Below are 27,848 nucleotides of genomic sequence, written 5' to 3'. Positions count from 1 at the left end.
GGAGTGCAGAAGAGGGAAACTTACCTTACCCTATTACAGAATAAACAGAACAAAATAGTTTTTATTTTGTTCTGCTGTACAGTACTCAATGACTAAAGATGTGCAACTCTATGAGAAATTTTCATACCTTTCATAACTTTTTTTCAAATGTTATTTATTGTGCCTTGCCAGTAACTGAGAGATTTGCTTTTACATTTAAAGCACCGTGGGTCTGGAACAATTACCTGTTTGTGTCATTATGTTGATTGTTTTGTGGAACTTGGATTCATTCCTTTTATTATCATTAGTATAATTTATGGTTTTATTTTTGCAAAAAGCCAAATGGCTCCATCTAGAACCAGTGCTTGGTTTGTCTGTTCTGGGCTACTGTAGAAACATGGCGAACTCCATGGAAGAGGACCTGCTCCATATGTAGATATAAACGGCTCATTCTAAACTAAATTCTTATTTCCAGGTGATTATACACTGAATAAGACATACTTCTGTCAACATATCCCTCTAAATGATACACACTGGACCTTTAACTTCAGTGTGATTGTGTCTTGAAACCATGTACTGTTCAAATGTTTTGAATGCATTTTCAGTTAGCAAACTTACTTTAGTTATGTCATCCATCACAATGTTAAGTCTGCATTCACGTCATGTCAATGTTATGCCATTGTAAGGTATCGCAGAGATAACTTTCCAAATCTCACTTAAACACCACTGCAATACAAGAATAAAAGATCTTAGATAAGCATGATGCTCACTTACACAGCTAAAGCAAGTTTCAAGAGTCTGCTAATTGATGTTCATAGAATACACAATTTAAAAAACAATGTCTGCAAAGTAAAAAAGATTCGTAAAATGGTGAGAAGTAACATAATTTGTGGTTTAGGAGCAAAAACTGCCTTTTAAATGGCCAGTTGACAGGACTACAGGCAGCTCCTCTCAGTGAGGGCCAGCACAATAGAAACATGCGAGCAGAATGCTAACAGACAGTAATTTGTTGCTCCTCGTCAATGCCCGAAGCCTCCAGAGACTGGTGTAAATACAGCGATAAACACCCCCTCCCCTGTGAAACCCACTCCTGACACTCAACATTCTCAGCTGCTCCTTTGACTCAGTCATTACGCAAGTGGATCCATCACTTAACCTGACGAATATCCCTCTCTACAGTTCTGGATAGATTCCTGACTTTTCTCCCCTCTCACCTAACAACTAATGAATCATTCTGTCTTCTCCTTCGTGACCTGTTTGCTGTCTTGCCCTGGTGATTCAGCACCACCGCTGTGCCGTGACTTATAGTCTTTAGGAGAATAGGCAGGCACCTTAAAGTGAGGCAGAGGGCAGCGCAGGAGTTTGCATGTCTATGTTTATGGCACAAAGCAGGGAAAGTGCTGCAGATCAGTGACCTCATAACATCTACTCATCCCTTATACCCAGAGGCCTCTAGTGTTTCTTTGGCTGAAGAGTGACCCCTCTTCCTTTAGCTGGGCTATCATCTATCTCTCCTCAGCCTTGAAATGTCTCCTCTGTCCTGTCCTCGTGTTCACTGCTTTGAACTCAGGAAAGTGGAGCAATGTGCCCTCTCTCCTTCACTGCAGACATGAGCAGCACCACTCGATATGCAACTCAAGTGTTACTAAAACTTAGCATGGACTATAAAACAGGACTTTAGAGCAAAATCTGTAAATCTCAGAGGAATTGTTCAAAAAAGAGTTAACAATTGTGTTAAAACAAAGTGGTGCTCTCTTGTACACCAACAATACCTACAGCTCATACAACTTTTAAGCTAAGTTTCAGAGCAGTAGCCATGTGCACACATGACGCCATGAATCTTTGCTTCAGGACTGAACATAAATTACAACTGGTCTGAGACCAGGCATTACTGCAGAGACATTATAGGGCCACAGAATACGTATAGCTGAACGGGGCTGAGCAAGAAGGGTAAAATGGGCTAAAATGGACATGTTTTGAGGACAGTACATACAGACTCAGACTGCAGACCCAGTTAAGGAGCTAGCGCTGAGCTTGTGTGTGTCTAAAAGCAGACTGAGGTAACCAAGTGACTCATTGCTCTGAGACTAGATGTGCGATCGGATGACAGCCGCAGACGATATATGCCCCGATGTTATACAGCAGTCCTACCCGGTGGCTTCCATCTAGTACTACAGTCACAGTCAATCATTCTACATCTGTAAATGAGGACTGTGAGACATAGGGGCTTCAGGGGCTACAGGCACAGAGCCTTGGCCTCACATTTGCAGAGAATATCTAATTTAATTTTGTAAACATGTTCTTAATATGCAATCTGGATTTTGATGAAATTGCAAATCCATGTAAGATTGGAAGGTTTGTGGGAAGCCATTAATATAATAACAAATGGTATTTTATGAGTCTGTGATCAAGCAACAAATTATTATCAAAGTAAGGACAAGGGCCAAATCTTTCAAATGAACTTTGTAATTACAAACTTAACCAGTCCAGTAGGATTCAAAGCACAAGGCAGAACACAAAGAAAATGGCTGGTTTCCTGCCAAACTGGCTGGTGCAGCAGATAAATACAACCCTCAGCCAGTATTTGCCAGCACTTTGCTGGAACATGACTGAACCTGTTATTCCACTCTGAATCCGAACACTAGGGCAATCAAACTTATATCACTCTGTCAAGAGAATCAGCAACCCCGGAGCTGTGTCCTTCCAAGAGTCACACTGTGTGAATCACTTCCAATATGACCATGTGAAAAGCTGACTTAGACGCCACGCAAACCCTTGGGTTTAACTCACCCTTATATTAATAGAGGCAGCTATCAGGATTTGAAGGATGTGCACATGACGCTTCATTGTAAGCCAACCACAACTCCTGATTATTTGTTAATCTCATATGACCCTGTCTGAGCCAAGACAGGTAGGCAGTATTGGGCAAAAGCCAGGAAGTGCTGGTTATCACCCGGCTGACCTACTGATCTAAAACGCGTACATGAAACACATTTGATGTCCCATCAACATGGTGGGTGTAGAGTTACAGGCAAACCATGTTTGGACTTGGCGGCTGAAGCATCTGGGCTATGTGGATGTTTGGGGTCAGAGGGAGAGGAAGAGACAATTGGATGTAAAGTGACAGGCAGTAACACAAACAAACACACTGGTGTGTGCAAATAGAGGTGTTTAATGCAGCAGAGATTTACAGCCAGAGGCACAGATAGCGCCTGAAAGCAGACACCTTTGTATATTCTCCAGGGACGTCTGTTGGTGAAAATGCAGACAGAGGGAAGCCAGGGTTCCCCAGACAAGCAGGCACACTGCCCGCCATAAACAGGAAGCAAACAAGCAAACAGATGCAAAATGGTGAGAGGTATCCACTCCCCCTGATCCTCTTATGCACCACTAAAGTAAGAGGCAGGACAGGATGGGCATGAGGGGTAATTATACAACTGTGTGCATAGTCGATACAGTTCTTGGTGTGGGAGCGTGAAAGTGCGTTAGAGTGTTTAGTTTGATGTGCATGCAGTGACACTTCTGTTTATAGAGTATATACTCAAAGAGAGAGACAGGTGGGGCAACAGAGCCCAGGCCACATATATGGTCTCCGAGTGAGAGACATCAGTTTATCCTGTAACCTGTTGAGTGGGACATTTTTATTCCGTCTCACTTGATGCTTTGTAATCCACTTTGTTGCTTTGTTGTCAACAAAAAAAAGGCTGTACATGACCTGTGACCAGTGGACACAAACATACTTGTAATCATTTGGTTGTGTCAGTTTACAAACGGCTTTTCCTTTTCTAGACGGCATTTTCTGATATTAATTTATCTTTGATATGGAACAAGTAGTATGTATTCAAAATCTCATGGTAAATGTGTATTTATTAAAATTATTTATTTATTTTCTGTTAGTTAACAATGTCGTTTCAAAGTAGTTTTACTGTTACGCTAAGATTTGTGTAAATCTTATTTCAGTTTCTGACAGATTTCTGAATATTTTCACCTCAATGTTGGTTTGATATTTAACCCTTTCACACTCAAATACGCTCAAATTCTGAATTGACAAAGTGCCACATCAGTGCCAATTAATCAAACCACTCTCATCAAATGAATAATGATGAATAATAAAGTCCATTATTTCTGCCCGGTGCTCTGGTCAAAGTGTGCTGATACAGGCCAACTCAGGACATTGATTCTATTTCTGCAGACATAGAAAGAGTGAGGGACAGCACATTGCCCAGTATGTGGGTGGAGTAGAGAAACAGTTCAATAAAGCAGAGATGATGGGGTTTCACTTACTAGAAGACACCATACAGGGGCACTACCAGGGTCCTCCATCACAGACTGCAGTCTGAAGTGCCTTGTGGCATCCTCACTCTCTTTAATCATGTGCTCTTTCGCTCATGTTTTCTTCTCTATTTGATAAAATATCTCCAAGAATAAAATCTCCCAAACAACCTTCCTATTTTCTCCCTGGCTCTTATGCTGTGTCTTTCTTCCAAAGACTCCTAAAGCAATTAAGATTTGACTATTTTCATGGTCCTGATAAAGCATCCTTCCCATCAGCTGACACTGTAAATTAAGAGTTAAGAGAGTCTGTGCTGCCTCAGGATATCACCAAGTCTGAATATAAAAGTCTGGCTGGGAGTTTAGGTTACATAAACTACACACCATCCTTTACACATCGCCTCTAAAATAGCAAAACCCTCTCCTTGATTCAGCACAGTGTCAACAGATACAGATTCCGTATTGGACAAATCCCTCTTTTTCTAACTGCTTCTGCCATTTCAGGACACGGAGAAAACAGGTTTTATCAGTGATGGTTAAGGTTAACATTCAACAGTCAAGAGCTAGAATTAGTGCCTTATGGTTTTATGCCTCAGTCAGCCAGTCAAGTTGACATCCAAACTGTCTGGACTTTCATTATATATGTAGTGAAGACTTTGAAGGAATTTAAGAAGTATTAAGTGTATTTTTTCACACACATCTTCAACTCGGCAGCACATAAGATCTCAGCACAGTTTCAAGATTAGTGTCCCCAATTCAGTATCTGACCAAATGAGTTATGACATTGAATCATGGACAGAAACATTAGGATGTCACAGTGAAGTTGACCTTTGACCTTTTGATATAAAATGTCATAATGTATGTCATTTATCATGTTATAATCCTCATAATTAGCAACGGAATTCTTGAGTTTTGGATAAAAGAGTGTTTCGTCCGTTCACAGTGACCTCCAAATAGTCCAAGTAGACATTTGTGCCACATAACAAGTTCTTCTTAACACCAATCATTTTTTGTAGCGCGAATAACACGCTCACGTTCAGTGATTATGACCCTCGGCCCGCCACGTAGTCTGGGAAATCAGGAAGCAATGGAGCAGTAGTAACACTGTGGAAGGGAGGCAGAAAAAAACCTCCATGAGCAGAAATGAATAAAGAGGCTCTTTTGAATGACAAGTTAAGCTTCAAAGTCCTAACAAATGGTTCTCTACACAAGACCAAAGTTATTGGCATTTACTCTCCATCTATCCAGATGAAGGGTCAAAATACCAAAAATACAAATTTCAAAATACCACTACACACAAGTGGATAGCGCTACGACCGACTATGACCAATCAGAGCAATGAACAAAGTGATCACTTCGACGGTTCAGCACTGTCGTCATCGCTTACGCCCGCCCATAAAAGATAGTTTGATTTGATTGGTGAGTTCAGTCCGTGCTCAAAGGCAGCAGCAGAGCAAATTGAAATTTGCTAGCATTGCCTCTTTGAAGTTGTTTCTGGAGAATATTCTAGACAGTATTTGTCAGAGTTTGGGATTGTTGCAATAATAATAAACAATAATTTGCATAAAGTAAGCATATTTGTCCACTCCCATGTTGATAAGAAAAATAAAAACTTGAGAAATATCCCTTTCAGCTCGATTTAGAACAGATCAAATGTGTGATTAATTTGGGATTAATCATGAGTTAACTCTGGATAATCATTAGATTAATCAGGGTTAAATATTATAATTGACTGACAGCCCTAGTTCATATTATATATATATATATACATACCTTACAGGCAGCAGTATCTCAATATGTAGCAACACAGAAATGTACAAACCCCTTCCAGTCAGTCGTGTAATAATATGGCAGTAATATTCACAATGTTCAACAAATTGAATACTCATAAGAAACTTGTAAATTACCTTTTTTCTTGTCATTTCACTTCAGTTAAAGGCTCACAGGACAATTGATGGCCTGACATAGTGTGATTAGGGCGACACCATTACTGATACAGATAACAGGCCGATACTGACTCAAATAGCTGGGTTAGGTACAGTATAGTGACAATGGAGCCAATTTATTCAATTCAATTCTTTATAATTAATATGTATTATCTAAATAATAAATAACAACTCAGTGAATGTATATATATATGTATTATAAAGTCAGTAAAGCAATGTTTAAGTGACGCATACAGCCTATTTATAAAACACTGGTATCAGTTTGGTAATCTGTATCAGCCTATACACAATACCTGGGTATCAGAAACTGAAAAAGACGAATCGATGCATCTCTAAGTGTGACGACCATACAGTCCATTAAATCTACTAGCTTTTATAAGGATACATGAACAAATACAAATAAAATATTTTACATCTATCAGAGGCAGTGATACACACTTTTAAACCTACATGGGCCCTATGTTCATTTAAAAAAAAGCTTTTACTCTGTTGCATTAAAGGCTTCTTTGCCTCACAACACAATAAACTTAATTACATAATCAATTCCCACTCAAGTACTGTGTAAAGTTTCCATCTGACTGGTAAAAGTCTTCATCAAATGTATCCTCCTCACAGCTTCAGGTTGATGATTGTTGCAGACTGGCAACAACAAGCAGCAATTATTCAATATATAACTAAATACACACTTGAACAACAAAGGGTATGCTGTGTGGGGAAGACATCACATGCAGTACTGCTGCAGAAATACAAGGTTGATTATAGTCCTATGAGGTATCTATGCATGTGTGTCTGTTATTGGTGGTATAATACTGTATAGGTTACTAGGTTTTGCAGATAAAATTAAATACAAAGTTTATAAGTGGCTCCAGAATGAAAAGTTATTGTGCTGCATTAAATCACTGCTGATAAATCTTTCAACTGCACACAGAAGAGTGCCAAGAACAGCTTTGTCTTTTTCACATTCTACTTTTACTGCCATCTCTCTCTTTCTCTTTATCACTTTTCATTCTACACTGTTTATTTTTGATGTACTCTCTCCCTCTGTACACTTATTATTTCATTGCAGTCCTCTTTTACCTCCCCTTGTCCATTAACTCTACCACTCTGCTCTGGGCTTTCCCCCTCCACTCCTCTCCTCTCCTCTCCTATTTTAGGTGGCTGCACCTGTCACTATCACATTCCCTCCTTCTGCTGACCAGCAGATACTTTGAGGTCTCACTCGGAGATACTTAGATATCGCACTTGGAAAAAGAGCAGGACCCTCTTGCTCACAGGGAAGGCACTGAGCGCAGGGAAACTAGTTGATAACTTGTTCCTCTGATGGGCAAAAAAAGGAAAACTAAAACCAATCACTTCCCGAAAAAGCAGATTACATTTGAGTTGAAATTAAATGAAGTTAAAGTTTCTTAAAGCTTAGTGAGTTATACATTTCAGAATTGGGTTAAAATCTTAAGAATGGCCACAACCAAGAACCATGAACTCTTTTGATAAGATAATTGCATGAATACTGTATGTTTCCATAGTTTAGGATTTTCACTTAAAAGTATAAGATACCAGGTACTCCAGGATTAAACTGTGATAATTCACAAATCTGGGGCGACATGGTGGTGTGGTGGTTAGCACTGTCGCCTCAGAGGGAGAGGAGCTTGTTCAAATCCCGGCTGGGGCCCTTCTGTGTGGAGTTTGCATGTTCTCCCCGTGTCTGCGTGGGTTTTTTTCGGGTTCTCCGGCTTCCTCCCACAATCCAAAGACATGCAGGTGTTAGGTTAATTGATGACTCTAAATTGCCTGTGGGTGTGAATGTGAGTGTGAATGGTTGTCTGTCTCTATGTGCACTGTGATAGACTGGCGTCCTGTCAAGGGTGGACCCTGTCTCACGCCCGATGTCAGCTGGGATCGGCTCCAGCCCCCCACAACCCCAATAGGGACAAGCAGTTAAAGATGAATGAATGAATTCACAAATCAGACAATGATGCTGAATTTCATTGACACATATTGTTTTGACAGCCCACGCACACTGGCTTAATTCCCCTGTGGCTCAGTTAAACTGCTACAAACTACCACACATCAAACATTAAACAGCCTCTGCCCTTTGAAAGAAGATAAGTCTAGCAGACGGCAGCAATTCAAGGGAAAACACTGTTATAAATAAATGATTTGAGCTGGCCTGAGTGCAAAATCTATTCCTCTAAAAATATGTATATGTGCCTTAACAGAAAGCAAAGTACTTTCCTGGCCAGCAGGCCCGTTTAAAACTGATGTGTAATCCAAACATTGAATATAGAAGTGAATTAAGATGTAGACAGAGATTTATTGTGCATGTCAAGCAACACCCCAAAGTCCAAATGAAAATAAAGCTTAGGCCTGAGAAAATAGGATCGAATAAACTGAAATATGGAATATCCCAGCACCAAGAAACTGCATGTGGAAATCTTGAACCTCCCGTGAAGTACACAAAATTCATCTTCATAGTTTCATCTCAGCCTTCGATCCAACTTATTTAGTTAATAAGACCATATTGCCCAGCAGCTTTTGCAGATTAATCTGAGTGCCTCAAACCAAATGACTGCACTGTGGATCCAAAACATTTCCTTTCTGGCAGAACTGTGGTTGCACACAGATTCTGGAAGATTCTGGGTATCTTGGAACAAAGCATTGTCAGTGAGAAATGATGAAGTAAACTTTGGCCATCTGGACATGTTTAGCTACAGATAATGTGTCCTGTAGCTGCTAAAGAGCTTTGAAAAGGAACAAACCAGTGGTTCTGCATTTACTACAAATCACATCGACTTTACATTGCTGCCAGACATTTAGGAAAACCATGCCGCTTTGTTTCAGAAAGTTAGTTTCCATTCATTTCTGAATACAATATTAGTCGTTATTAGTGGATAGATTCTTGATAGTTGCCTAACTGTGATCTATCAAATTTAAATTATAGTGTGAAGTACCAATGATAGTCAAAGATAACATAATAGTGATGCAAATTAATGTGGATTTGATGCGTGTAAAATTAATACACCAACAAACCAAAAACTGTATTACATGTATTCAAAAATCAGCAGCAGAAATGTCATTAAGGAGGGTATACTTACATATAGCAAGTTTTTATTTGTGTGGTTAAAATATGGCCTGGTAGTTTGGGACAAGGCGAACAGACTCACTCTGAGTTATGTTGAAACACCAGACTGAATAGGATTTAGATTTAATTATTTTTATTAAACTATTTAATGTCTACAGTCCCCCTTACTTGGACATTTCTGAATGTGAATCAACATTGACAGGAAGACAATGACCCTGCATGCAGAGTACATCCCGGATCCTTCTAGTTGTAAGGTGACAGGGCTAATAACTGAGTCTCAGAACAGACGCACATACAGAGAGAGAAAAAGACACACACAGCAGTTTACGTAACAGTTGTGTCACTTTGCCTCTGCAGGATCCCCCTCTCTCTCTGTTTGTGTGTCATGCCTGAGAGAGCAGACCAGACCACCTGTTTATTGTGTAAACTGCTGCGACCAAAGCAGGCAGACTAACAGGTGCTGCATATGTGTGTGCGTAGATGTATATGTGTGTGTGTTGTTGCCCCGCTGTAGACGTGTTCATCTCCTGGGCTCAGCACTTCTAAAGCCCTGTTTCGCTCCCACCCTCCCCACCTCCACTACCCCTTCATCCCTCATCTGCTGCTGCTGTAACTCACTGATGGAAACACTGAGAGAGAGTGTGTGTGTGTGTGAGTGTGTGTGTGTGTGTGTGTGTGTGTGTGTGTGTGTGTGTGTGTGTGTGTGTGTGTGTGTGTGTGTGTGTGTGTGTGTGTGTGTGTGTGTGTGTGTGTGTGTGTGTGTGTGTGTGTGTGTGTGTGTGTGTGTGTGTGTGTGTGTGTGTGTGTGTGTGTGTGTGTGTATTAGACCTTATTTGCTATTTGAAAATATGATTATTCTATTAGCTCTTGGCTAATTAAACAAAGAGATACAAGATAAAGATTTTGGTAATAGAGTTTAACAAATGTTGGTATTGTACCAACTTGGAACTGAATACAAAGCTGACCAGGCTATCACAACCCAAAGCCTAGAAAATACCACTGGAGTGACACGCCACATAACCACTCTCCCTCTGTAACCTAGCCATCAACCTTACACCCAACTCATCAACTACCACTACACAGCTACATATAAGATCAAGATGGTGTGGTGCTTGGTCTGTTTTGAAGCAGGAAAAACATTCAGCCGGATCACAAACTTTAATACCACTACACACAAGTGGATAGCACCACGCTGTTAATAAGTAAACAATACACTAAAATTTGTTTCTGAAAACCAATAGGCAATGTAAATTCATATTTGATCATCATTTTGATTGGCTTTGCCCAGGATCTGGATATCTGTCTGAATGTGAGAGGGGCCAGACATAAGTGCCAGACCAAAGGAAACACTAGCTCGGCATATTCGTCTGGTTCCCAGGCTAGTCTGTTTGCACTAGATTTCAAAGACTTGTCTTCAATGTGTACTGGGACCCTTATGACATTGAAACAAAGTGGAACTTGATATATAATAAAACTAGCCTGGTTATAACCGGGATGTCACCAATTCAGTGATTCCTCAAAAACAAATCTGCCTGTGCAATTCTGACAAAAGGGACTATGGCGTCTGCAGGCATTTGTCACAATTGACAGTCACAACAATGAACAAGCCCTCTGCTCACCTGACACACACAAACACACACACCGTTTACACATGTACACACCGTAGGATGACACCAAGTCTCCCGTAGGATGCTGGCAAGTAGGACACTGACTCCTCTGGTTTCTCCCTCCAGAGGGTGTGCACTTCTAGTGGCACGCTATAAAAAGAAACTGCTGCTATAGACTGGAGCTCCAATACCCCTTCAAACTCTCTCGCCTGTGTGATTCACACCCCAAATGTAACATTGTGAAACAGTGACACAGCTTTTACCACCGGCTAAGAAACGGCACCATTGTATGAACTCTGGGTTACCTGATGTGTCTGCAGTGAGACATTTCAGCAGCCTGGCTGTTACTGTACAGGCTTTCTCTAAAGAGAAATGGTGCTGGCTATTGCATGCTTAGCCGTTCTCGCTTTCTCAGCAAATGAGGGGGCTCAAGTGCTAGCATGGAGTTTTTTTAAGGGAAGAGGTTGATATGTGGAGTGTAACATTCACTTTGTTTGATTGGAAAGAGAACTTACTGTTAGTAACCTGCATGGCTAAGCCCAACCAGCTAGTGTGCAGACACTATACCTATCCAAGCCCCACTCTGTGTGATATGAGTCACAGTCCTGGGCCACAATAACAATAACACAATAAAGCCCAGAATAGAATAAAGCAGCACTGCTGAGTAATCTGTGTGGCCTTTTGTGATGTGAAAAACGATCACTGGAGATGTGCTGAAGAACGGCAAAATGCATAACATTTTTCATCCGTCACCCTGAACAGGATTCTTATCTCCTCTTGCTCTCTTCTCTGACTATTAAACAAAAAAAAACAACCCCTAAGAGAAAAAAACGCTAAATTCAGTAAGACATTGCCTTACTCCCAAACTCACACTCCCACTGCTTTTATATCTTATTTGGAGGATTACCAGCGGGGATGAAAACGGTAGAATAACAGAGAAAAGAGCAAACATGAAGAGGACTGACAGGACCCCACTGCTATCATTGTGTTCAGCCTCTTCCTTAAATAGGCAATGTGTTTCCCAAACTGCAAGAACACCTCGTACATAATAATAATAATTATAATAATAAAAAGAATAACTTTATTTTTATAGCACCTCTAAAATGACAAAGCAAGACATGATCACAGTAACTTTGAAAGAGGAGGAGGGCAAGCCTGAATAACCTGCTGTAGAATCTGTGTGTTGCATCATTACACTAAAGAGCCTGGTGATGGACTGGAGGGATTTTACATCTTTTTAAAACACAGAAAGTTTGTCAGATCATTGATTCCTTGGCTCTAAGGCATGACAAGGGACAATGATACAAGAGAGCACATAACGTAGAGCAGCTGGTAGTGAAATAAACGTTTGTGGAATCTAGGGATTCATTTGATTTATTATTTCCATTGTTGAGAAATCGTCTAATATTTACCCAATTCATCGATTAGCTGTATGGCCTACAAGATGTGAATTGAAAAATGTGAATTGAAAAATGTCAATTAGTGTTTTCCAAAGCCCATGATGACATCCTCAAAGACATGCAGTTCACAGTAAAGAAAACAGAAAATATTCATATTTAACAAGCTGCAATCAGAGAATTTTGACTGGTGTTTTCTTTCTTCAGGATTTCTTAGTGACTCAAAACGATGAACTGATTGATAACTGATTCAATAGTTGACAACTAATCACTTAACTGTTGCAGCTCTAAGAGAACGTTGACCCTTTTTTACAATACCAATAAAGGTCATTAAAAACACTCCAGGTGGCATTTTTGATGTGCTATTTGAGTCACTAGCCAGTTCGGAAAAGTACATTTATTTTCTCCACAACAGTAACCCCTCCTGCTTGGTTTTATATCGTAAGCCTTAACATGACATGGGACTGCTGTAGTTTTCAATAGCTTTAGTTTTCCCAAAGAGCAGCTTAAGTCATTTCAGACCTAACGCACATAACGGCAACTCTACACTTATGCAAGCATGTCACAATGAAACCTCATACTTTGCCTGACAAAGGCTAAGAAGCATTTCTGGGGTGGTGTGCTTATTCTGTGTAAAAACATCTTAAACGTCATAAATCCTCACTGCTTTGGCCTCTAAGGACCTGCGGGCCAGCTGTAGACATTTTTGGAACACAGTTTTGGGAACACAAACGTCATAATATACAGTATTTTTAATATATTTTGTTGGAGTCCTTTTTGAGCTATTATTATCACAAGTTGTTCTAACAACTAAGATAAATGTTTGTTTTAAACTGCAGAACAGGTGAATACCAAGCAAAATCGTTGTGTTGTGTTATCCTAAACTAGTAGACACCATGGTGCGATAAAATTGCATTTCTTGAGAGCAACATTTGTTCGTTTTTAAAAGATTTCATTAAGCTGCTCTGAGATAATGACTTCCAGAAGAAAACATTGAAAGTAAACCCCTGCTGAGCCTTAGGGCACAGAGGCTGTGAACCTCTATGGCAGGTTATTTAACTGTAAAAAATATCAGGTGAGTACATGTCTACAGCTGGTCCAGGTGAGGTAAGAACCCCTCTGTGCTCCCACTCCACTTTCATCACACCTCCCACCTCCAATATAACCTGGGGAAAAGCCCCAGCAGAGAGAAACAGCTGACTCACACAATGTCGCCCATCACTGGCCTCTAATTAAAAGACTGATAACACAGACCATTGGTTAGCCCTTGGTTAGCACTTACATTTTTAGCCCTGGATCCCGTTGGGGATTGAACCCCCGACCCCAACAGTGTTTGTGTCAAAGATAAACCCATTGAAGTACACAAGACATTAATAATTCACATAGAGCTGCATTGTTTTTCCTTTTGAAGTGTTGGTGTCTAATAGTTTCATCCTAACTGAGCCTCTTGAACCAAAGGACAAACCCACTGAAGACATTCAAAGTGTGTGGCCTATGTGTCTCACAATTAATTTCCCAGTTTGTGAAGGGAAGGAAAAAAACCCTGTTTATAGATTGGTAACAGCACTGACAGCTGTGTTGCTCTGTAATGCCGTCTTGTGGATATTGTGAGCTGAATTCACAAGCTCGACAGGAATCCCGTCCTCAGATTTGCGTGTTGTCTTTCTGCATGCCGCAGTCTGGACTCTTTCATACTTGAATCATTATTTTCAAGCTAACTAGATTCAAGTGGCAGTGAGGTAAACACTGCAGCAATGGTAGCACCAAAGTAGAGCTCCACTTGAACAGAAATACATTTCAGACAAACTAAGTGAGCAGAGATGGGGAGGGCTGTCACTGACAATTATTTTTATTGCTGATTAATCTGTGGATTATTTTCTCACTTAATCGATTAGTTGTTTTGTCTATGAAAGATCAGTGTTTCCCAAAGCCCAAGATGAAGACCCTAAATGTCTTGTTTTGGCCACAACTCAAAGATATTCAGTTTACTGTCATAGAGGAGGGGGAAAAAATGAAAATATTCACATGTGTGAAGCTGGAACAGAGACTTTTTTAGTTGTTTTTTTTAAAAGGACTCAAATCGACTATCAAAATAGTTGGCAATTAATAGTTGACAACTAATCGATTAATATTTCAGCTCTAAAGATGCGTCTCACACAATCTTTGATAGAAAAAGAGCCTGAAAGTATTATTGGCTATATATGTTATTGTTAAAAACATCAATAAATTGTTTTAATGATTCCAGACAAATTGTCATTTTGGTTTTTAAACCAACACATTCGAAGTTTGTTTTATACAGTCGAAGAGATGTGTCTGATGATGAATAACAAACACTCACATTGTCTTAATTAATATTGTTTTGATATTGATTTCAAGCAGATTGTCGAGCTCTAGATGGAAACAGTGGCTCTTGCAGGAACCAAACTAATGATTATTGGTGTCAGTGTGAGCAGTTTGGTTCAGAAGGTGGTATCTTATAGGTTCAGGTGCATGGAAACAAATGGATTAAATGAAAAAGAATATATTCAGACCAATCTAATTTCATATTAATCTCTGATACTGCATGCTCATGGCTTTGGAAAGCCATTTCACCAACTCAGCCGTTTGGGTCATTATTCAGGGCCCTTCCCCGTTGACTTTGACACTGTGAAGTGGATATCTCTACACGGTGACTGAGTGTTGGCTTCTCCAAGAAAGACATGCAGCCTTTGGGCAGCTGTCCCCTACAGCCTCTGGGTAGCTTGTTGCTGCCTCCTCACCCCACACTGACAGGCTCTACTTTCCTCAGATAAAAATAGATAACGATGCTAACAGATGCACCAGCCCCTGTCTATCTATCTGGACTCTCACACACACACACATATGCACACATACACTTTTACCCACCTATTCTTAAGGCCAGAACATTCTGAATGTAATATTTAAAGAGATTTTGCAAGACTATGAGCAGTGCATTCTGAAAAGATCAAAATATGATCCCTTAATGTAGGTTAGATTCCTGCGTTCACACAAGATTAAAGAAATCAATTACCAAGTTTAAAGGGAGCAACTAATAAGCAGGTCATGGCACATTCAGGGCACCGCAAAAATAGTTAACTATATACAGAAGCGGGACTTGGCTCTGAGAACTGCAGCTACAGATCTGACTTAAATATCCAATGCCAGAAAAGTGAGACAAGTGAAGAAACCATGCTGGAAGATCATGAGTCAATTTTAGATCAAGACTTGTATCACGTAGACTATAAGGAACTGCTTCTCTTCAGCAAAAATGATCAGATCCCCTTTCTCACTGTTCTCACAACTCCTCATCTCCTCCAACTCCTCTCCAGCAGCCAGTGCAGGTTTCCCAAAAAGGGAAAGTAAGCAGGACTCACCGTTCGCAGGAACTGAATCTCCTCCTCTCCCTCTCCCCCTTCTGCCATCCTTCGCCGAGGGTTATTCGCAGCTCCTCGGGAGAAAAGAGAAAATCCTACTGTTCAGGATTTGGATTTTTTTATTCCCTTTGCTACGTCCCTCCCCCTTGCTCTCCACAGTGCACCTGTCTGCTTCCTTTCTTGTAGCTCTGGCCCTCTCTCTGTCTCTCACACACACTCTCAGCGATCCTCGCTCTCAGTGCTCATGTGTGTGGGTGTGCTGGAGGACAGCACGAGTCCTGTGGCTCTCACGGTGTTGTGAGAGAGAGTGACGGGGAGGTAAGGCTCTCCCCGGCTCCTCTCTCCTCTCGCCTTGCATCCCCCCAACCGCAGGGAGGGAGGGAGGGGAGGGAGGGGAGGGAGGGAGGGGAGGTGTACAGTGAGAGGGGAGGGGCAGGCACCTTGTTACACATTTATACCGCTCCCATCCCACCATGCCGCCATGTTTGTAGAAGTGGGCCACTCCTTCACACAGGCTGACCCTCTCCATCACACACACCTCCCTGCACATGTCTGAGGCTATAAAAGGAAAGGGGGTGAGGAGGACTAGTCTTTGGGGAGTGTGCAGTAAGAGCAGATGCACCCAAACACACACCTTAACTCTTCAAAGAGAAGAAGTCAGCCGCACTGTACAAAACCTCCTTCAGAAGTAGGGGGATGAGTGCATGAATGCAACCTGAGCTGCGCTGCACCCAGAGGGAGACATTTAGGGAAGTGAGAAATCTCTTGGGTTCAGACAAACACAAATACTTGATTACCTTTGTGTGCTGTGTGGAGTAATGCGTGACCGATTCAGCAGAGATGCATGATGGGGGTTTTTACAGTCGTAATCTGTGAGTGTAAATACTGACTTTACGATATGTAGTTATTTTATAATAATAATAAAAATAAATCTGTGGATAACATAAACTTCCTGAAAACTTGATTTCAAATACAACCCTTTTTCAATCAGCTACAATTTTATTATACTATTTATATTTCACTCATTTTATTTTATCTGAGAAATGTATTAATTAAGTATATATATTTATTTCATTTTATGGTTACTTTGTTTTGAGTGTTGTTGTTTTTAAATCTTTTTTTGTTTAATTTTTTAACATGTTCAAAATCGGAAAATCTACCTGATCACATCGGTATTATTTGATGTGGTCAGATACGACTTGATTGATAGTGACTATCATCAGATTGAGATGCTTATAGTATAAAATTACGATTGGTCAGTGCATGGAAATATGTCACATCGCCTTTTTTTCAACACAGCTCCACTTAAGACTTACATTAAACCATTGAGACATATAAATACTAATATAGAAATATAAAACTCTGCTAAGTAACAATTCACTTATCATACTTAATAGTACAAGTAGTACTATAATGCTATAGAAGTACTACTATAGTACTGTAGTACAATCACTGTCAAAAGCCCCCCAGATGCTTCTGTGCTGCCTCTGTTAACATCTTTGCAGTGATTTAAAGGGATGAACCTGTCCTGTGTCTTAATGACTGGGTGGGATTGAGAAAATGTCACATTTCACCATAAGGACATCATCCTAGTAATGTCATCCTAACAATGTCAGCCATGCCATTCTCCCTTCCTTCCTTTTTTTTTCTTTTTTTAGAGGTGTTTAGGGGTGAACAGTGACCAATCAGCAGAAAATGTATTTCATTCTTAGTTACACATTAAATGTGTTAATCATTAATCAAGCACAAATGACAACATTTTCTGGTTACAGCTTCTCAAATGTGAGGATGTGCTGCTTCAGTATATTTGCGTACTGGACTGTTGGTCAGACATCAGCAATTTGAAGATGTCACAGCAAATTATGATGGGCATCAGTATATTCTCTGTATGTAATGTCATTTAACAGAATATTAAAAGGTGTTCAGGTTGCTGTCAGTGTCCCTACAGCCTGAAGTCTTATCTAAGCTCTGAAAAGCTCATCTATTATACCTTGTCACAAAATTGCAAATCGATTATGATGAGACAGTGTAAATAATATTTTAAAAGGGGCACAAACACACACAAAAACAATATGAGCTCTGTCTGGACAGCATGCACCACTGAAGGAAACAGTGGATGTGGGTGTCAGCGGCACACCCCTCTTGGTCACATCAGGCAGCAGGGATGCACCAGACAGAGAAGCTGTAGGTCTGAGCGGAAAGAAGCCCCTGACACATCCCGACAGCGTGCACACATACTCACATCCTCACCTCCTCAGTCCCCATCTGGCCTCCTTCAGCATGCTCTCCTTCTCGCCCATCTCCCGCTTCAACAGCAGCTGGCAGCGGATAAAGATGTGTCGGGACTCGCCGGGTACTACTCCGTCCAGCGGGTAAAACGCAGAGCAGGAGGCGGAGGAGGTGGTACGCCACCGAAGCAGAACTAACATGAATTCTGGGAGTATGAGTCCGGTTTCAGAAGTCACCTGCTGTTGCCTGTTTCTTTTCCTTTTTTCTGCCAACTCACGAAGCCTCGCCTGAGGGTGGCGCCATTGTACAGAGAACCGGACTCAAATCTGTACAATGATTTCCGACTGACTCCCAAACTATCAATAATTAGCAACAGTAATAAAAAATAACAATAATAATAAACAGTCCCAGCATCAAGAGCACAAAGAGGTGAGTGTTGGCTGGTGTTTTGCAGTTTCTTTTGATGATTCTTTGAAATTCAATCAGAAAAAACGGTGGAAAATAAATGATATCGCCATAGACAGTAACGTAACGCTAACTTTGCTACATTACTTCAACAGCGATACAAAGTTAAAGCACTTAACCCTTAACAAAATGCGTCTTTACAAGTGCATGAATTACGCAAAAAGATGCCGTGCAGCCTTCACTTCACAGACACACACAGGCCCGTAAATTACTGTTTCTTTTACATGTCGTTACCGTCAATGTACGTCATTCAACCAGACTTCCGTTTTTACAGGAAATAACAAAATAAAAGCCTTAAATGCACTTCTCAGACTATACACATTAGACACGAAACAAACCACTGGGGGTCTGATCTAAAATGGCTTCATGATGTTAAATTACAGTACAAATGTGGCTCACTCATTTTTCTATGTTTTCAGCTTGCGTCAAATGTCTTTATATTTACCAGCTGAGTTGATTGCAACTCTTCCTGTTTTACAGAACTGTTGCTTAAGATTACAGTAACATTACCACATTGCCAGGAAAGAGCATTTAATGTTTGTTTTTTCTCTTCTGTGACATTTACATGTTCAAGTCCTTTCAATGTTCTCCTTTCTAATACAAATACAAATGCATTTTTAGGTGTTTTGGACTCGGCGTGCGTTGACTGCAGGATTCCTGCTCGGTGCATCTTTCCCTGCTTTTGAATGCCATATCGCCCACTCTCTCTGCCAGCCAGTCAGCTTCCTGCAGCAAAGAAGCCACCTCTGCAGACTTGGGGACATTAATGTCCCCTGTATGGCCGCCTCTTCCTCTTGGTGTGATAAAACAAGGATGCCTTTGAGTCTCCCTGTCCAGCTGCACAGCCACATTCACGAACACAAACACTACCTCCCTGTGTGATCACTTGCTACCCTGAGAAATGACAGAGGGAAAAAAAGAAAAAGGAAAGAAAAAAAATCAGGGTGAAGGACGTGATTTGGGGGACACTGGAGACCCCGGATGAACAAATCTAGGAGGAGGACACGTGTCAGGATTCAACAATGTTATCAGACATCTAATGATTTGTTTTCAGGAACTGATCCTTTGGCCAAGTTCAGGCAATGCCTCAGAAAACGGCATCAAAAAGTGACACTGAGGTGGGGCCTATTTTTTTCTGTGTTGATGCTCTAAAAAAAAAAAAAGAACCACAGAGGTCGCTTCCGGGAGTACACTGATGGTGCTCAGATGATTGCTCATCACTATCTCTCTCTAACTCTCCTCCTCTTTCCTCTATGGGTACTGCATTTGTGTTCGCTATTCTCTCTCTCTCTCTCCTCTCCCCTCCCCCTTGGGCTTGCACACGCACGCACACACACACACACACACACACACACACACACACACACACACACACGCACGCACACACACCGAAATTGATGTGAGTTCCCCTATCTGTCAGAGCCAGTTCCTCCATTTAAGATGCTGACTTGTTTATGTTGAAGGAACAAGTGAATTACTTTTCTTAGCTTTTACACTCTACTTTGAAGCCTGTTTCTCTCAGCGTGTCTGCTTTATTGCAGACGAAAGGAGCATGAAGTCTGTTTTGTTGCTGATTTGTGGTTGATGGATATCTTTAGATAGTAGAGAGAGAGAGAGAGAGGGGTTGACTGACACACAGAGTGGTTTGATGAGCAGGGTTCAGGCGTGAAGTCTAGTCTAGTCGATGACTGGTAGGCGGGCAGCCCTCAGCCCCAGCAGCTCTCCGTCCTGTGCCCGCTCTTGCTGTCCTGGGCACACACATAGAGGACACAGAGGAGGAGAAGGAGGAGGAGGAGTAGCGGGGTCAACCATGGAGCTGTAGGGACACGCTCAGATGCCCCTGTGGATCACCAGTGGAGGAGGAGTGCCGCTGAGGAGAAGACCTCTGCAATGAACAAGACCAAGAGGTAATTACAAAGAATAGAAGAGAGCAAAGCAAAACTGAGAGTCTGGTTCACGCAGGCCCAGTTGCAATGCAGTTTCTTAGCACATGTAAGTCTACGTATGTGTCAGCAGCAAGTCTTTTCTTTGCAGCAGAGATGTGTGAACCTTGGGGTTATGAGATGCACTGTGGTTTGTACAAAGGCTCTTGACAATTCAAAAAGAAATTAGGGCATTTAGTTTTATTTTCCGCTTGCTGTGTATGAGAGACACTTACAGAAAAGAGAAAGGCTTTGTGTTAAAAGAAAGCCAGCAGACACACGTCACAGATACACACTCACACATGGTCACAGCTATTGTGTTTGACCTGCATATCAGTGAAGAATATCAACAGCTCAAATTATTTGTGTGTACTGCACACAAGCCAGTTCTGACATTCAACAGTTGTGCGTGCCTGTTGAGCGCTGCCTGCTCACCTTTCCATGGAAATGTGTTCTGCCTTTTTTTTTTGTCCTGTCCATCTAATCTACACGTACAGTACATGTCATGTGTGTTTTTTTGCATTGGATCTTAGATGTTGATGAGAAACTTCACGTTCAGTAGCCTGTGTTTCAGTGGTACTGCTGTAGTTGTGACCGCAGCTCTTATCAGATTGCCTGGAATGAAAAGGGTTGGGTGTCGAATGTTAAGGTAGTCAGATGTGTATGTGAGATCTAGCCACCTGAGTTAAAGGTGGACTGATGGAGCGGCCACAGTGCTTCCCCTTCAGTGGGGAGGCGATTTTTACAGTTGGTAACAGAGTTCACTGTTTCAAAACAGCTCACACAGCCAGCACAACAGGTGTCCATGTGAACTAAACCGTGGATCTGTTTTCTCGCTTAAACTCAACCAAAGCTCTGTATTTATACTGCATTTTTTATGTTATGTTATGTTGTCCTATTTTAAAAAACACATAAAGCACAAAAAATATAATACAAAATGACTGTAAACATACACTGCAATGTGTTACATTCTGCTACCTCAAAAAAGAGATGAAATAAGAATAAAAAAAACTCCCAATATAAACCCTTATCCTTTCCCAGTCACAAAGTGGTTTACAGCCCATGGCAGGACGGTGTCATTTCTCCCTCCACCTTACTCTACATTCCTCAACCCCAAAGAGGAATTATTTCCATCATGGGGGTGGAAAGTTGAGCCATATCCCCATTTATTGGACGCAATAGATGCTGGATATATGGACATATCTGTAAAATATCGCTTGGGATGGATCGGGACTGCAAAAAAAAATCTTTCCCAGGTTTTTTGCAAAAGAGGACATAATGTATGACGTGGATGAGGACTTGCGGACAAATGCATAAGACAAGTTTTTCACTATCCGTAGCTATCCTATACAAGTACATGAATATTTTGTATTGCATTGCTGAAATCACTTTAGTTTCGTGTGCACATGCGAAAAATGGCAGCAAAAAAAGCCGACGGGAGCATGTTGGAGCATCTCTGATTCCTTTCTGTGACATACTGAGAGGTAGCAAAAGCCATGCAATAAAGAAGTGACCTTTTGTTGTAATGGAATCTTGATTTCTAAGATCATTAAAAGATAATAGTGATGTAATTCTACCTGTTATCAGTGTTTTAGGTTACTGTGTAAGTGACAGTATTACTGGGTTGGGTGCATTAGTGCAATTTGGATGTTAGCTGTTAACTGTTGTGCTGAGCTGCGTGTCGGTAAAGAGAAGAAGAGTTTTGAACTCAGTGTAGAGAAATATGTGTTACCAATTGTAAGAACAAAAACAAAAGCTGTACATCAGTCAAAATTACTGTAACATAAGGCCACGGTTAGGTTTTGTTAATATAGCAAATGACTAAAAAGCAAGGAAAAAGAAAATACAAGAAAGTTACAAAAAAATATATTTAAATGCAACTTTTACATCTGTGTAGAAGGAAAAATATCTATAAATGGAAAAAAGATGATGCCAAAATGAATAAACATTAAATATTAAGTTAATGGTTTGTTTGTTTGTTTGTTAAAAAAAAGGGGGAATAAGAATAAGTGATGTAGATAATATAAGTTTGCGTGAGAGACCGTTTTCAAACAACAAAAGATGGAGAGAAAGTATAAATTGCTTATGAAGGTGTGTGTTGCACAGGTGTGATGACTGTCTAACTGATCCACGGCTGTAGTCCCAAACAGTTTATACTTCATCATCCACGGCAAACAGTCAGAAATGTATGAATATTTGCTTTCCTGACGCTAACCACAATGGTTGGTACAGTGGCTTTATTGTTGCACCAAATGGATGAATGGCTCAGTGCAGTGGATGCAGGTTGTGAGAGGGGGGGAGAGAGAAAGAGCAGCTCACAAACAAGGCCTTCAAAGGGCCCTGGCTTCAATTAATCAATTAAGGAAAGAAAGAGAGGAATTTGCATATCCCCCTGCCAGTGTGAGAGCGAGAGAGGGAGAAAGGGGAGGGGGGGGGGGGTACTGGATCTGTAGCCAGGAGTCTTGACACGGATGGGAATGGGAGTGAGAGGGGTATTTCCAAAGAAAAAGGAGAAGCTGTTTCCTGAATGGCCTGAATAGAGCCAGAATGAGGGAAGAGGAAAACAGTGTCAGTGAGGAAAAGGAGGTGGAAGGTCTTCCTAAAACCAGATCACTGATATGATGGACCCAGACTCATTCATTAGTACTTAAAGAAGACACTAGGTAGTGTTTTTCCCTCATTGTCATGCACACGAGGATTTTCAGCTTCACTATCGAGCTGCAGCAGTCCTGTGTTTCCATGGATGCACTGTTAGGGGTTTGTGCATCAAATTCTTAGGGAAAGGTGAATGCAAATGCTCAAACAGTAACTCAGTTGTCTACAGATTTGCATGGGAGTCCACCACACGCTGACTATTTACCAACAGCTCTCTGAGTCTTGAGCTGGCCAGGCTCATTACACAGAACAGACACCACTGACTGCTGCGCTGTGGGTTACCTGCTCAGCTCTCCTGGGAAATTCCCTGACAGACACCGTGACATCAATAACATTTCCCCATCAGCACTTCTGTTTGTAGTAGTGAGCGTGTCTCCTCATATGTGCATCTGCTTTGTCCGACTGAATTCACTCTGAGTCAAAGAGAGAGATGACAAGTTGTAAAGGGCAATGAGATAAGAAAGACATCATGTACAATAATACATTTATCATCATTTCTGGGGGGGAGTTTTCTAGATACTTCATTAGTTAGCACATTTTAAAATACCGTAGAGATATATGGATATATTCATGTAAACAGTACAGTTTACAGAACATAATAATAAAATAAAAATGGGTAAATTTATTCATCAATGCAGAAGCATACACTTGTTCCAGCTTCTTAAATGAGAGTATTTGCTGTGTTTTCATCATTGTACAACACAAAACAAACACTTCACCCTGAGCTCTGGGGATGTATGCATGGATGAATTACTGAACAGGTCCAGAGACCAAAGGTGTCAAGACCCCCCCCCCCAGACCCCCCCCCCCCCCCGGTCTTCACCTGCAAAGTGTCACTTGAATACTCACATACACACCACGCAGAGATGCAAAACAGCTGCAAAGAGACTCATGACTATGAAAAGAGGCAAAACCACAGTGACATTAACTTACTAAAAAGACATAAAGCAAAGACAAAGAGACACAAAAAGGGGGAAAACAATCAAAAACAAACACTGACAATGACACGAAATGACCACAAAGAGATACAAAACAACAACAAAAAGAGGTTAGTGTGTGGTGCATTGCATGTCAGCCCAGCAGTCCTCATAATCCACCCATGCATATATGATGGGCATGGTCACAATTTTTTGATATTTGAAATCAATGTATCATTAGTTGAAGACTGACAGTCATGTATTGCATTGTACAAAGGTCAATTTGACCCACCTCAGTGTGGCCCAGTGGCCTATTGGAATAAGCCATCCACCTCAGGAGCTGGGGACTGTTGGTTTATCCCACCTTGCTTGAGTATGTTAAATGATATTTAGTTTATACTTAATTAAAATTTGGACACACAACAAAATACTGTGGCACTGCTATCAGATGAAAACCTCTTTAAGGAGCTTAGGAAAACAACAAGCTTTAATCGTTTTAAGCTTTTTTGACATTGTTTACTGACTTTCTCTCAACTAACAGGGAAGTCAGGTGATGCCAATACTGTTATAGCCCCAAATAACTAATTTGTCTCAAAAGGCTTTACAGCCAGCACAGAAAAAAACAAACTCAGGGTCTAAGGACAGAGAGACTCCTTTCATTTTTCAACTGATCTTAAAGCAAGGACATTACAAAGTGTGATGGGATATGTTCACTGGACAATACTGTAGAAGTATAACAGATGGTTGCTGAGGTTCATATAAATATGAACCCAAGTACCTCCATGTGCTGTGAGGCACATGCTGTGCTGTTTAGTGTTAGTGTTTTGAATTCAGTAGCCAGCTAGTGTAATGAGGCGAAGAAGAGGAGGAGGAGAGGTGGGGTTTTGTTGCCCAAACCAGCTGCCTGGAGCTGGACTACCAGGATGCAAAGGGATGGCGTTGTCACTGACATCCATCCCATCAGGGTTTCTGAATCCAGGCATGGCTGAGGGGGGAAATGCGTGGCGTGGTAACTGTGATGGGGGGGATGAAACAGCACGTACAGGCAGGAGAGCAGCTTGTGTTATAAATAGATTAGTGAATGTCATCACGTACACCCGTATGAAACTGCATCCACGAGTGTCCGTACATGTTGTACATAAAGCAGTGAATGTGGCTGCATGCATGAGTATGGTCAGTTATGCAGTGTGTACATGTGTGTTGGGGAAATGAGCCGCACGCACAAACACAGGTTAGTAGAAGGGGATGCAGGCCCGGTCATTCAGGGAACTTGCCGCTAGTTCTCTGAACTCAAAGTGTTTCCTGGTAATATCGTGACATAGCCACAACATTGAAAATTTGACCATAGTTTTGGTAAAAGAGGCACACACAGTGATCAGGTTTCATTTAAACTTTCATTTTGTGGGTGCAACTGTCAAAGTTGAGCAAATATACAAGTTTGAATGTAAAACGTATGAAAAGGGTCAGTTACTTATTACTAAACCAAGCCCTGATGTGAAGAGGAAGCATTAATCACACAATGAAACAAATGCGTCTCTATTGTCTTTGTTAGGGCACATGAAAAGCCCTTAAAGAGTGACTCCATGGTCAGCACTACAGAAAAGTAGTGCAGCTCCCTGACCTTCATAGGTTGAAAGTTCTTATGCACTTCTGACCACACTCAACGTTGATCCAGCTTCATTTTAGGGCAGAGGATGTGGACTTGAGTCAACTCAAGTCGCTGTTTTGATGACTTGCAGCTTCAACAAGACAAAAAATAAAATGTTTGGGATTCGACTTGGAAGTTAAAGACCAGGACTTGACTTGAGACATGATGACTCTGAAGATTTTTGATGACAAAGTATTTCAACAGAAGTGTCTGTTTTAACGACAGTGTTACTGATGTAAATAAAAATAGAAATAGAATAGGAATAGAGATAGAAATACTTTATTGATCCCATGCAGAATAGCTAACGTTAGCCAGATACAATCGGTTTACTAATTCTGCACAGCTAGTTAACGTTCGCCAGATAACAAATGATGTCACTAATCGACCTGAGCACCAGAATTGAATGTTGGCATTTTGATTGAGACGAAATTAAGGAAAAAATGATCTCAACTCTAACTTAAGTTTGTTGTTTTATTTCATTGTGGTCTGGCTGTTAGTATTTCACAGTTTAAAAGTGGGGAGGGGATATTTTTAATATAAATAAATAAGCGTTAATAAAGTTATTGGTTTTTGTTTGATAACATGTATTCAACTGAATATCAATGAAATTCAAATCAGATTGTCATTACTTTTGAACAGATTAGATCAATTGGCCATTGATATCAATATTAGACAGGTACTAATACCTTGTCTGTTCTCTAAATAAAGAGCAGATATTGTAGTTCAGACTGCAGTATCTTGGGGTACCATACCTGGACCCTATTTGTGTCTAAGTTACCAATGGGAACCACCTTTTTTAAATTGGTCCAGTATTGGGTGAGAGCATTGCAGCCCTGCAGACGCGAACCCGGTTGCAATGTAATCGAAAGGGGCAACTGCGCACTGTAAATATACCTCTACTGACAATTCTTGGCTTTGCCACAGATTGTTAAATGTCAGACAACATTAAGGAGAAGAAGAAGTTACTGTTATCCTGCCCTTTTATATACTTTCTATAAGTGTAGCTCAACATTTTGTTGAGCTACACTTGTAGTAATTACACTAGAAATTGTTCCAGTTAACACAAAGGTGATGTTTTCTGTACTCCAGTACAGGTGGAATCTCTGGTGCGCCTCTCTCACTCAAGTTTCACCCCACTGTCTTTGGCAACAAGTCACCTCCAAGATATCAGAACAGACATAATGTCACTTAGACACAAATACTTGGATAAATAGAGTCCAGGTTGAAAAATACAGAAAGTCCCCTTTAACTGAGGACTCAGCTTGACTTTCCCATGAAAAAATGACTTGAGACTTAGACCAAATGACTTGTGTCAGATGTCACAGTGGCTGTGGCTCAAAGTTAGAGCGGGTTCAATCAAACCACCAATCGATAGTTCAATGTAGCAACAAGATTGTCCTACATCGGTGGATCTCAGCCTTCGGGAGTCAATAGTGGTCCCTAAAACAAAGTCCCCTTCTCACAGGTGACATACTGTGTGTCTATGAGCTGTGAGGGATTCAACATGGAGTGATCTTTCTCAGATTGTTTTGTTCGTTGTTATTAGAAACTGAGTAGTGAATGTTGTTCAGCAGCCTATCATACATTTGCTTTGTGTCTCCTCCATCCTGTAACCTTGCAGTAAATCACACCTTCAGACGAATCAGTAAGGTACACATACAGGTGCTGAAGGGAAGTGTGTTATTAAAATGGCTCTCAAACCAGTGTTGGTGCAGATGTGTGACACGTTTTTTACCAACCTCAAATGTGATGTAATATTGTACTTTTTCACTGCAATTGAGAACCACTTAATAAACACAGCTGTGTTGCTAGGTTTAAAAAACACATGCGATGAGTTGGTTGGTCATCTCTGTAGGCTACTTGCCCTTGCATTAAAAGGAGTTTAAAACAATAAAGGTATGGGCTGTTCCAAAGAGGTAAAATAGGATGGGTGTTAGCATTTGTGACCAAACAAATATGCATGAACACTCTTTATAAAGAGCTTTTGAAAGCACAGAGCCAGTCGAAATACACATGTCTGTAGCAGCAATTCTTACTTCTCTTGATCCTGAGGTAGTCTACACCTGTGAGATCCAAAAACTTGTGACACTTTTAACTGGAAAAAATGTCTGTACGAGTGAAAGTCTGTGAGCTATTTGACAAATAAAAAACGTTTTCTGGACTGTACACTATTATCTGGCAGCTTCAGGTGGAGATACACAAAATGCTATGCAATTGTTTTGCCAGTGACAGCTGCAGCGCTGTAGAACAACTTATCAGATGTGGGGAGCTGCATTTCCTGAGATGCTGACCTGCACTACCTCACCACACTGTGATCTACATACTGTCTCTCTCTCTCTCTCTCTCTCTCTCTCTCTC

General features: G+C 40.9%; 2 protein-coding genes across 5 annotated transcripts in view; one reads left to right on the top strand and one right to left on the bottom strand.

Annotated features, from left to right (window-relative positions):
* Window positions 1-15,948, bottom strand: part of ryr1b (ryanodine receptor 1b (skeletal)) — a 77,149-nt gene extending 61,201 nt beyond the window's left edge. For all 4 annotated transcript variants that reach the window (XM_083913937.1, XM_083913938.1, XM_083913939.1 and 1 more), the window contains exon 1: window positions 15,655-15,948. In XM_083913937.1, coding sequence (XP_083770063.1) covers window positions 15,655-15,702 — 48 coding nt within the window. In that variant the 5' untranslated portion in view covers window positions 15,703-15,948. The remainder of the gene's footprint in view (window positions 1-15,654) is intronic.
* Window positions 15,949-19,882: 3,934 nt separating this feature from the next.
* rasgrp4 (RAS guanyl releasing protein 4) overlaps window positions 19,883-27,848 on the top strand; it is a 17,566-nt gene continuing 9,600 nt past the window's right edge. Inside the window, exon 1 of the mRNA XM_083913670.1 lies at window positions 19,883-20,255. Within this exon, the coding sequence (XP_083769796.1) occupies window positions 20,239-20,255 (17 nt within the window). The 5' untranslated portion in view covers window positions 19,883-20,238. The remainder of the gene's footprint in view (window positions 20,256-27,848) is intronic.

Source organism: Echiichthys vipera (genome assembly GCF_963691815.1).
Source record: "Echiichthys vipera genome assembly, chromosome: 5".
Lineage (NCBI taxonomy): Eukaryota > Metazoa > Chordata > Actinopteri > Perciformes > Trachinidae > Echiichthys > Echiichthys vipera.
This window is presented reverse-complemented; position numbering and strand designations above follow the sequence as displayed.